This window comes from Fukomys damarensis, unplaced genomic scaffold, assembly GCF_012274545.1.
Source record: "Fukomys damarensis isolate Sample0158 unplaced genomic scaffold, DMR_v1.0_HiC HiC_scaffold_37, whole genome shotgun sequence".
Classification (NCBI taxonomy): domain Eukaryota; kingdom Metazoa; phylum Chordata; class Mammalia; order Rodentia; family Bathyergidae; genus Fukomys; species Fukomys damarensis.
The window spans coordinates 21,739,638-21,752,086 of NW_022900949.1; the positions used below are offsets into that span (position 1 = coordinate 21,739,638).

The window sequence follows — 12,449 nt, forward strand, 5'->3', positions numbered from 1 at the left end:
AAGCTTCCTGCTGCAGCCCATGGAGAAGTAGTTCTGTGACCTAATCTTAAGAGGGTGTCATAGTGATGGGGAGAGGAGAAGAATGTTGGGCAAGGACCATTTTCTCTTCAGCAAATATTTACCAAGTGCCTAATGTGTATCGTGTAGTCTTTTAGGCCCTGAAAAATGAGGGAAGGAAAATTTCATATTTTCATGGAATGTACATCCTATAGTCTGTATTTTGTTTAATATTTGTAGTTAATTTTATGTATTCTTTAAGGTTAGCTTGATCTTATATAAATTTCATATATCTTTTCTTTAAATCTTTTCTATTTTATTGTTACTTTTCATCTTCTAACTTATCCGTTTCTTTCAATAAGTGTTTGCAATACAAAATACATTTATGGTTGGTACATATGCATATTGCATCTTAATCCTCTTTACTTCCCCTTCCCCTCCCTGCCTTTGTCTTTCCTACCCTCTTTCCATCTCTAGATCTCCTACTTAGTCATCTCTAAGCCTCTTCTTATTTCAAATACATGCATCCCCTTTACAGTTTACATTGAAGAATAACCACCATTGAAGAATATACATTGAAGTCTCATCTTGAATACTGTTCCTAGAGTCAGTCTAGTTTATTCTCAGCTAATTTTAATTACTAGAAAACACTTCTTTATATTTATCCGAAGTCAAAACTTCTATCTATGGAACTATACGTAGTTCCCATAATGATTCTTCAAATATTTTCTAGTAGTTACCAGATTACCCCTAGTCATCTCATCTCCAGTCCCTTATAAGATAGTTTCAAGCTGCCTAGCTGTTTGATCACTTTTGTTTTTATTTATTTATTTAGAGGCAAGGTCTTGCATTGCAGTTTGGGCTGGTTGTGAACTCACTGCGTAGTCAGGGCCTACCTCGAACTCACAGATGTGAGATCACAGGTGTGCCCCTTCACGCCCAGCTCTGATCACTTTCCTTTTAGAGTCTTTTGTTTTCAGTGCATCTTAAAGTATGGTCAGGATAATATAATTTATTATGTAAGGATGGTTGGAATAAAGTAAAGTTATTTAGTACAGTACAATTGAGATTGTAGTTTTGTTAGAAAAATAATCCTTCCTAGAATGGACAGATGTAATTATAATTTGAACAGCTGAGCAAGGTAAGGAAAAAAGAAAAAGTATGATCATGTAAACAAGCGCTTTAAAGTGGAGCAAAACAATGATAGGTTTCTTTGCCTTGAGCACACTGAGATAGGGAAAGTGTGAAAACTCTTGGATTAGCTGGAATAGATTCAGGTGTCTGGGTATTGCAGCCCTAAGATAAGTGAGGTTTTGGATCAAATGGGTATTTCAAAGAAGGACTTTCAGTGGAATTTTGTGCTGTAACAGGCAGAAGAAACTTTAGAAACATTTGGCAGGACCACTAGGGAAAGGTTGCTTAGCAGCAGGTCTTTATGTGGAAGATGTGGCTGAAGAGAAATCACCTAAGCAGGAAGACACTAGATTGCCCAGGAGGCATTTTGATGGACTATGAAGTGTAAAAACTCACCCTTACTTTGTGACAAAGAACAAGAATCTAGTCAAATGGTAAAGTAATAGTGAAGGCAACTAATACGTACATAGGCCTAACAAGACATCATCCTAAGTGTCCCCCAAATAGTAACATTTAATTTTCACAACAGTCCTATGATTAGATACTTTTATTATTCTCATCTTATGGATGAAAGAACTGATCCATATAGCAATGAAGCCAGGTGTGGTGGTGCATGCCTGTAATTCCAGCACTCCGGAGGCTGAGGCAGGAGGATCACTGTGAGTTCGAGACCAGCCTTGCGCTACTTAGTGAGTTCCAGGTCAGTCTCAACTACATAGTGAGACCCTGTCTCACAAAAAAAAAAAAAAAAAAACAATAACATATAGCAATGAAATAATTTGCTAAATGTCATACAGGTAGTAAGAAGGCAGAGCTAGTATCTTAATCTAGGTAATCTGGCCCTAAAATCTGCCTCTTAATCACTGTATCTCACTGTACTATACTACGATGATTGATTTCAACCTACCTTCTTTCACCTCTCATAAGTAACTAATCTGTGCCCTTCTTTTTTTTGCATGGTGCCACATTTCCTACTCCCTTCATGGAGCCAATGCCTTCCTGGCCTTTTCTTCTTCCCTACTATTAAAACCTACTCTGTGGAAAGAAGCTAATAAGTTCATTCATTCATTCACACCAAGGTATAAATAACTGATATGGCTTAATATAAAATAATACCCCAGGGTTGAGTTTTACTTAAGCGGGTGGAGTGGGGAATTTTAAGGGGCCATAAAATCCTAACCTCAAACCCTGCTGAAATGCAAAGTATGTATGGGCATGGAGGGGAGTAAGTGGGGTGCATGACCATCCAGACCCTTTGAATCATAGTGCTGTTTAGCTGACCAGGGCTTGTGGAAACCTGTGCAGTAAAATGAGATAAGAACATGAACAGGGGAATAGAAAGGATAAAGAGAAATATCTTTTTTATATTGACTGAGTAATTTTAGGAATCCCCTATTAGTGCCCAAGTTCGTTATCCAGTAGAAGAGTTCTGATGTAGTCCCGTGAGACATGGACCTCAGGAGAAAGCTTTGACTTGGATATAGTCATAGAGGAAAAGAGAATTCTCAAGTGTTTAAGTGTTTATCTGTTTACATCTGATCTGGGTAATCTCAGAGATTGATTTTTCCCCCTTTATCTCCTACAGAAATAGCTTTGTCAGATGGATCCCTTTCTTATCTGCTCTAGGAATCTTAACAGTCTTAGAATGTTACCCTCAAGTTTGCCTGATACCCTTCTCTTTTTGCTCCACTTAATCACCAAACCTTTTCGTTTTTTTCTTTAAATGGTTCTCATATATTTCAATCTGTTGTAGCTCAGTGAACACTCACTAAGTGTCTGCTCTAGGCCAATTACTTGCTCTGGGCATACAGGATCCTCATCTCAAATGTCCTATCTTCTAGGACTCAGTATGGCAAGATCTAGTCTCATAAGCAAGTACAGAAGTAGTGTGCAGGAGAGAATTATTCTGCTGGGGATGGTACAGGAAGTAGTGCCTGAACAAGGCTTTCAAGGATGCACAGAGTTTGTCAGAGTGATGGTGGGAGCGAAATGCTGCAGCCAGAGGACAAAGCAAACACAAAGGCCCCGGAGCTATGTCGCTATATGAAATAAGTTTGAGTCGAGGAATGTGGGAAAAGATCTCTTTTGCTTTTTGTCATTGTCAGGATTGCCACATGCCCAGACCATCAACTTGTTTGTTTTTATGTCTGTGATTTATTGAAGACCTAGTATTTTTTTTTATTCCGTGCTAAAGTCTTACCTATGTGCCACTGTATCTTTAGCCACTGTATCTTGACACCTGTGTGTTTGGTGCCCGTGTGTCCTCGCCTCCGAGTGACTGTGTGGCACTGGTCTCTAGGAGTGGTGGAAGGGGAGTGACACGTTTGATTCACATCTGTGTGGCCGTGTATTTTAATTCTCATTAGCATACAGATAGTGATTATAACATTCAGATCTGCAGATAGTGATTTTGAAAACTTACTGCAGTTTAAAGGACTAATGTGAAGATAGTAACAGTACTTTGTTAGTCATAATAATTAATTTATTTCACCCAATAACTCAGTTTAGCAAATGAGTTTTCCTGCTGTCTGTACACACAATAGTATGCTATTAAGAAAATAGGAATGGAATAAAATAGGACGTGAAGACCTCCTTTTCATGTAAGAGAAGAATTTACGCAAATTTATTCTCAGGCAGTTTCTGGCCTTAGCTGTCCAGGAGAGAAAAATCAGACCGAAGTGCTTATTCAGTTTCTTCTGTTCATCATAAAATTTGAAAACAAAAAGAAAGGCAGGCTACTTCTAAATTTTATATACTGCTATAAAAGGAAGTTATTGGGGAAATGCTGTCAAAACAAACTGATTTTTATGCTAATTTACTTATAACTTATTTTTTAAGGATGCTGGGCAGTTTTATGCTAAGTATAAAGAAACAAAATTGAAGGAAAGAGAAGATGCACTGACTAGAACCGAACTTGAAACACTTCAAAGTGAGTTTGAAACTGTCTTACTGTGTTAACAATATATAAAACCAGTGATCTACATTTGGATTTTCCTTTAGGTTTAGCAGTAATTAAGTTTTGTATGTTTTCTTTGCCACTTTCTAGTAGTCAGTTGTATTTAATGTATTATGAATCAAAAATACTGTATTTCTGAAGCACCAAAGTCCATTCTCAGAAGGAAACATAAAATCAACATACAACTCCTGAAGTATAGGACCGTCCAAAATCTGCCAGGTCCTGTTATGTCCCAGTACTGAAATTATAATTGATTTTTAGTGCCAAGTCTAACCAACTGCTGTATATTATAACAGTGCTATAGCAATTGGGAAACCTGGAAATATCAGTGATTTTTGTTTTGAAAGTTTTATTTCATTTGCAAATTATTATATAATATAAACAACTTTGAATACATTTATTAATATGTGGAAAAGAAACCTTCCTGTGTACACTAAAGACAGTTCTTCCTGATTTTAGGAAAAGTTGAACGTACTGTTATAAAGACATTTTCCAAGTTCTGGTCCTTTTGTCTAATTTTGCCTTGTCTCCATCCTTCCGACACATATATACTGTCTCTTTACACTGCTTTGTTTTATTGAGTGCCTTTAATACTATGTAACAATTTATGTACTGCTGTTGTTTATATCTGGTTTCCTCCCAGTGGAATGTAAGCTTCATGAGGCAGAGTCTTTATCTGCTCGCTGCTATGTCCTCAAGTCCCAGGGGCTAGAGAGAGCATGCCTACACTAGGGAGCGGTTTTTCCCTCTAGCACGATCCTTTGTGTGCCTGGGCACCATTGAACAGGGACTTGCTTTTTCATCCTTGGGTCTGTGGCCTCCAGCAGTGTCCTGGCATAGTAAATTTTCAGTAAACGGATGAAGGGATGGATACTGAAATTAATGTAATACTATGAATATTAAATGTCAACCAAGCATCAGTCCATAAGAACTCTGCCTCAAGGGAGACAGAGTTTAATTCAAAAAGTTTCAATAATTACAAATACAGAATAATCTTCAGATCAACGGAATAATTGTATAAAGTAAACTTCTGGGAAGAAGGAAGAGTTACGATGATAGAGGATTATTTATTAAGATTGGGTAGATGTGTGTTGGGAAGTAGAAGTGGGCAAATACAACTCTAAATGTAATTTTTATATGATTGTTATTTTTAAGTAAAATTGGTACATAACCATTTCTTAGGCCTTTCAGATTAGTCAGAGAAAAAAAATCCTATCTGTAAAGAGGAAAATATCCAACTAATCCAAAATTTACCTATAAAGGCAATGGAAATATACTGCATTGCATTTATCTAATAGCTTATCATTTTTATGTAATTTGTAACAGATCACTTAGCTGTTACAGTTTTGGTGTATGTGTTAGAATTGTCTTACTAGTAAAAGATTAAGTATATATACTAACCTTATGAAAATAGGGGTTAAAGAAAAAAGTATTTATCACAATGTCAGAGGTCCTTTTGAGGTCTGTGACCACTTTTTGAAAATTGTTCAAAGATTTTTGTTCTGCCTAAGAGTTTGATTAACAGTGTTAAATTTAATCATTTGTTTCTTATTTTGTTGTTTATTTAAAAAAGATTATGTGAAGAAACAAATTTTAAATAAATACCTGAAAGTCTTCTGTCTTCAAAAAAGATGTGTAACAAGTCTTCTAAAACATTTGAAAATTCACCACTGACTTATCAGTTATTGAAACACAGAATGGAATAAATACAGACAAGAAGTCATATTAAAAGCAACACTCATACTAGGCTCTGAGTAATCAGATGGTTGTCTCTCATCTCATGTTTTTTTATATCGTTGAATATTTGGAAAAGGCGGTGGATCAACATTAAGAATGATAAAGAACAGTCACTTTCACTGTTAACAATGTCAGAAACTGTCATGTATTTTTTAATGTAGTCTCTAATGGTTACATGCAAAGAATCTTTTAATTAATTTTGTTAACTTCATTACAGTGTTCTGCATTGTATACATTAGAATTAATACATAAAGGCCCAAATCCCCTAGTGTGCGTTTCATTTGCCCCTATCCTTCTTAATTTTAAAGACCATCATTGGAATACTGAGTTCATAATAACATTTCCATCTACTTAATTGAGTAAATGCATCTCATGCAGATTAGTAATAGCTCTTCTATGCTGCCTGTCTTTCATGACCTATCTGCTAATCTGCCCTCGTGTCTGCTTTACTGCTCAGATTGTGCGGCACTCTCGGGGGGCTGCCCCAGAACTACTTTGAGTAAGGTGTAATGGTCTTATAAAAATAATATTTTAGAGGAGGGAAATTGTGAAAACAGTAATTTCTTTAAAATGAATAATTTTTGCAAAAAATTTTTTAATCTCTAAGCAATTTTGTCACATATTATAAACTTTGATCAATTTTATGATGTAGCTTTAAATAAGTTGAATATTTATAAAAGTAGACATTTTGAGTGTTATGGATTTTTCTTTTAGTCTCTAATTTTATGAGCTTTATCCTAAATAGTTTTTGTTAATTTGTGATGCTGAGGATTAAACCCACAGCCTTGTACACGCTAGGCACGCAGTCTACCACTGAGCTACTGTACTTCCCCAGTTCCGCTCTAAATCGGTAGAAGTAAATTTTATGTTCTTATAATGAAACAGCCTATATAATGAATGCTAAATTCATTATTTTTAAAATTTAATTGACACAAAAAGCGCATGTTTCTGAAGTACCATGTGATGTTTTGATACATGTAAACATTGCATAATATTCAAAATTAGAGTAAACATCTCATCAAACATTTCTTTGTGGTGAAAATGTTCAGAATCTTTTCTTCCAGCTTTTTGAAAGACAGTACATTATCAATAAATGTTTGACTTATTTCATAGAGCTAATATATATAAAGGTCAAGAATTAAGTAGACAAAAGGAGAAGAAAAGCTAAAAGTAGTATTTTTGTTACCATTTTCTCTATACCTTGTATGATTTTTAATCAAAAACAAAATAAAATTATCAAACCTTCCTACCTTTACATGTAGAAATATTACTTTCAGACACCAGTCATATTTTGCCTCTTATTTTGTGGCACCATTGCATGTTCTGGCAATAGTCCTAAGTTGGGATATCAGAGGGACCCAACAAGGAGGGACCTTTGTGCTGGCAGGAAGGGAGTTACCAGGATTCATTTGCCTTCACTAAGATAAAGAAGCATTGGTTTGCTAGGAAACTCAGGCTTGTAAGGAAAAGAGATGCTGGTGCTGATGTGTAAGTTGATTCAGGAGTTGGAAAAGAGGAAAGGGGGACTTGGGAGGGGCAGCCCCAGTGTGTGTTTACAACATTTTTCCATTGGGAGAATGGGTGCTTCTGGGGGAAGAAGATGAGATAATTTAAGAAAAGATGCATAACCAACCACCACCTCCACTGAACTTGGGAAGCATTACCCTGAAACTCGGGGGCAGAATGTGGTGGCAAATGCCTGAAATCAGCACTCAGGAGGCTGAGGCTGGAGGATAGCCATGAGTTGAGGCCAACCTGGGCTGTATAGTGAGAGAAGACCCTATCTCAATAAGCCGAAGAAAGAAAAAGAAGAAACTCTACCTTAACTTAGCAGCTGTAGTATGTTATAAAACCTACTGGGAAGTTGGAAGCTTCGTATTTCAGTCCCAAAAGATTTTAAATGTCAGCAGAAAATATCTGAAGCATAGTGTTTGCCCAGGGTAGTTTGATAACAATAGAAGTTTGAATCTTTAAAATGATACAGCTCAAGTATAAATTTGCCATGCACCCCGTAATAGTTCATATCATTGCTGTTTTTGTGCAAATATAATACAGTCTTAGTCTTCCCACTAAAATGATTCCAAAAAAATTTTTGTCCCATTTAATATGTGTTTATGGCTATAATGAGTCAAATTTCAACTCCAGTTTTACCTGTTAATTTGGAAATGAATATGTACTTAATATTATAAAATAATGTATCAGTTTATAAGGTCCATCAGGCAGGCTTTTCTGTCCCTTGTTTACAGCTGTAACACCCAGCCTATGAGAACAGTGGCAGACCTTTTACAGCTTTCAGTGATATCAAAGCCGGCTGTGGGGCACATGCCATAAGCTTGCCCCCGTCACTGGCCTAGGACAGTGCCTGGTGTGTAGTAGGAGCTTGGTCGGTATTTGTCACATTACTTAGTGAGTTTAGAAATACTATATTGTTCTTCTCCACTCTCACGTTCTGCAGCATTTCTTACAAGAAAGTTTTTGCCATCACTAAAACTACTCTTCAAGTGATCAGCACAGCTCTCCAGACTGTGCCATTCGTACTTCCGTATATGACGAGTTGTGGCCCTTTTGAGTCCATTTAGATGCTGTCTCTGGAAATTTTAAACCAAACTGCAAGTACCTAGTCATCTAACATTAGGGTCGTTTTCTCTTTTTCATGATAGCTACGACAAAACTGCATACTGCTTTTATATTTCAGTTTTGACCCTAAAATATAGATTCACAGAAGTTGTAGCAGTAGCACAGAGAGGGCCCTTGTCCCCACTGTGCAGTTTCCTTGTTGCTAACATTTTACCTAACTCTGGCATCTGATAGAACCCGGCACTGACACTGACAGTGAGCTGATACTGCTGTGCCGTGTCATCACATGTTGTCCACACTGGGGCATTGTTAGCATTGTTTCCACTTTTATAGTCACTCCCATTTCTTTCTGCATCCCCTCACATACCCACAATATCCCTGATCTGGCAGCTATGAATGTGCTTTTCCTCTCTATGATTTGTCATTCTGAGGATGTGATTTGGAGAATCATATAGTATATGGCCCCACTCGTGTACTGAGGATCAAACTCGGTCACAGCGCTGAGCTAAATCCCCAGCCCTGGTATGTGACTTTTTAAGATTGTCTTTTTTCAGTATGCTTTTTCCAAAATGCCCTTGAAATCCAGCCAAGTTTTTCCATATATCATTAATTCATTAATTGTCATCAGTGAATAATATCCTCTGGTAATTAGGTTCCACGGTTTGTTTACCCATATTCACCAGCTGCAGGGCATTTTGGTTGTTTACAGCTTTGAGCTGTTCTAAATAAGCCTGCCTTGTGCATTCATGTAGGAATTAGATCCCCAAAGTGCGGTTGCTGGGTCATACAGACAGTCTGTGCTGAGTTTGGAGAAACTGTCAACTGTTTTCCAAAGTGCCTGTTCCACTTCGCATTTCTACTGGCAGTGTGTGACGACTCGGGACAGTGGAGGCAAATCTATGGCAGGTGTGTCGCAGCAGGCTGTTTGTATCGTTGGAAGCTCTAAACGGTTCCCATTCCTCTCTCTACATTGTCACCAGCATGTGGCATTGTTGTGGTTCAAAACTGTTTTTAACTGTGTGTAGAAACTTCTCATCACGGTCTTAAGTTACATTTCCCTAACCCTAGGGATGGTGAAACGTGTTTTTTCTTTTTCCTTTTCTTTTCTTTTTTTTTTTTTTTTTTTTTTTTTTTTTTTTGGGGTTTTTTTTTTTTTTTTTTTTTTTTTTTCTTTTTTTTTTTTTTTTTGTTTGTTTGTTTGGGGTTTTTTTTCATTTTGTTTTGTTTTGTTTGGGGTTTTTTTGTTTGTTTTGTTTTTGGGGTTGTTTTTTGAGACAAGATCTCACTATGTAGTTGAGACTGACCTGGAACTCACTTTGTAGCCCAGGCTGATCTCGAACTCACAGCAGTCCTCCTGCCTCAGCCTCCTAAGTGCTGAGATAAGCATGTGCCACCACGCCCAGCTGCATGTGCTTTTTCTTCAGTGAAATCTATCTTCATGTCTTCTGCTTGGTTTCTGATTGAGTCTTTGTTACTCCTGAGTCTCAGAAGTTCTTCTTATAGTCTAGATGAGTCAGTCCCTTTATGAAATAGTGGTTTGCAAGTATCTTCTCCCAAGTCCATAGCTTATATTTTCATCATAGAGCAGGCTTTCCATTCTGAAGAAGTACAAGGTATTGTTTTCTATTGACTGTGTTTTGATACCATATCAAAGATGTTATTCCAGTCTCAGATTATAAAGATTTCTCTATTTTTGTAAAACTTTTATAATTTTACATTTTATACAAGCTGTGATGCAATTTGGGTTAATTGTTCCCTAAAATGTAAGTTTCAAGTTGAAATTCTTTTTTTTTTTTTCGCCTGTGGATATCTAATGGTTCCAGTACTGTTTTTTGAATAATCATTTCTTTTCCATTGAATTGCATTTAAACCTTTCCTTAAATCAGTTGTCCTTACATAGGTGAAGCTGTTTCTTCTGAGCTTTCTGAACCATTTCCTTGGTCTATATATCTTTCCCTCTATCAGTAGGATTATGTGGCCATACCAGCTTTATAAAGTTGGGTTAAGCGATTCTTCCTACTTACTCTTCTTTTTCAGTATGTTTCTACTGTTCTAGTTCCTTTGGCTTCTTATGTAAATTCAAAATAAGCCAGCCGGCCGTGGTGGCACACACCTGTAATCCCAGCACTGGGAGGCTGAGTCAGAAGGATCGCTGTGAATTTGAGACCAGCCCAGGCTACATAGTGAGTTCCAGGTCAGTCTCAACTACATAGTGAGACCCTCTCTCAAGAAAAACAAAACAAAAATAATAATAATAATAATAAGCTGGGCACAGTGGTATATGCCTGTAGTCTCAGCTACTTCAGAGGCTAAGGCAGGAGGCTTATATGAGACCAAGAATTTAGGACCCCAGGGCAACATAGAAAGATTTTGTTTAAGAAAATGATAGAGGTTCCATTCAACCCAGCTATATATCTTCTTGGTATCTTCCTGAAAGAATTAAACGCATCATACCACAGTGATACCTGCACACCCATGTTTATAGCAGCACAGTTTATAGTAGGCTAGATCTTGGAAACGGCCCAAATGCCCATCAGCAGAGGAGTATATAGAGAGATGTGGTTCTGTAATACAGTGGAGTACTACTCTGCCATAAAGAAAGATAAACTTGAGATATTTATAGCTAAATGGACGCACCTCGAGACCATACTCTTAAGTGATATAAATTGGGCACACGTGTAAATATCACATCATTTCTCTGGTGTGAGAATCCGAGAATGTAAATAAGGACCAAAATGTATACTAGATATTGTGAAGTAGGAAGAGAATGTTCAAATGGGCAGGTGAACCAGGGAGGGAGAGCGGGGGGAAGGAAGGAAGGAAGAGATGAGAAAAGAAGGAAAGAGAGGTTGAAGGAAGGGTAGGGAAATGGTGGATGCATTTCAATGATTATTCAGTAGTTTCTCCTACTAAGCACTTGATGTTACTTGTTTCGTTTGTCTATAACAAAACAGTAAGTACTTATGTACACACAAACATACACACCCTTATACATACACACATACAATTACATTCTAATTCTTTTATTGCTGGGGGAAAGGTTATGTATTTTAATTTTAATGGATGTTCTTTTATTGCTTTCTTAAAAGACTGTAATACAATAATTCACATTTCTACCACCAATTTAGAGATACTCTATTTTCTGCCAAAAATATATATTATTAAGATTTAAAATTTTTAACCATATCATAGGTTTAAAATCAAATGTTGATATTACTCGAATATGCATTTCTTTAACCTTTAGAGAATATGAGCATCTTTTGTTTCTTGGCCATGTGAATATGTTCATTTGTGGATTGACTATTTGTGACCTTTATCTGTCTTTCTATCAGGTTGCCTATCCCCTCGTCAATTTATGCAGTCTATATAATCTTTATATCAACCTTCTATTTCTCCTCTGAATTGCAGATTTCTTCCCAAATTTATTCTCTTGATATGTTTACTCTATCTTTTGTCTTTTTTGTAGAGTCTGGGTTTTCAGTCTTTGTTTAAGGTTTAATCTTCCTTTAAATAGCACTTACAGGTTTTTCAGATTTCTTTTTGTAAGTTTTTATTGTTTGATTTTTAAAATCAAATCTCTACCTAGCTGAATTTTTTTTGTTTATAGTTGTAAGAGTATGTCCACTTTTCTTTCAAATGGATATTCAGTTTTCCTGCATTATTTAGTAAATCGTTTTCTCATTGAGTTGAAATACTTACATGTTATTCTAGAAATTTGTGTCTGCTGATACTGATTTTATTACATTGACTTTGTAGTACATGCAAACACAAGGGATCGTTAAAATATGATTATGAGCTGAGTGAGTTTGATGAGAATAATTAATGAATTTGTTTCTCTGTGTTGTCTCTAATCAAAGTGGGATTTAATGGAGAGCCATTCTGATAGCCATCCATAGTCTTATATTGCTTAACAATAGGAATACACTGAGAAATCCGTCATTAGGCGAGTTATCCTTCTGGGAACACCGTCAAGTGTGCTTTACACAAAGCAACATGTCTGTGGCATCACTAGGTGATACAACCTGCTAGGACCAGCATTGTGTATCCC

The 12,449-nt window shown here is 36.6% G+C and overlaps 1 protein-coding gene across 1 annotated transcript in view; it reads left to right on the top strand.

The window, feature by feature from the left end:
- The window catches only part of Dnajc1 (DnaJ heat shock protein family (Hsp40) member C1), a gene marked incomplete at its 3' end in the record, with an annotated part of 219,070 nt that overhangs the window by 127,965 nt on the left and 78,656 nt on the right, over window positions 1-12,449 (top strand). Inside the window, exon 8 of the mRNA XM_033759662.1 lies at window positions 3,970-4,060. Coding sequence (XP_033615553.1) covers window positions 3,970-4,060 — 91 coding nt within the window. The remainder of the gene's footprint in view (window positions 1-3,969; window positions 4,061-12,449) is intronic.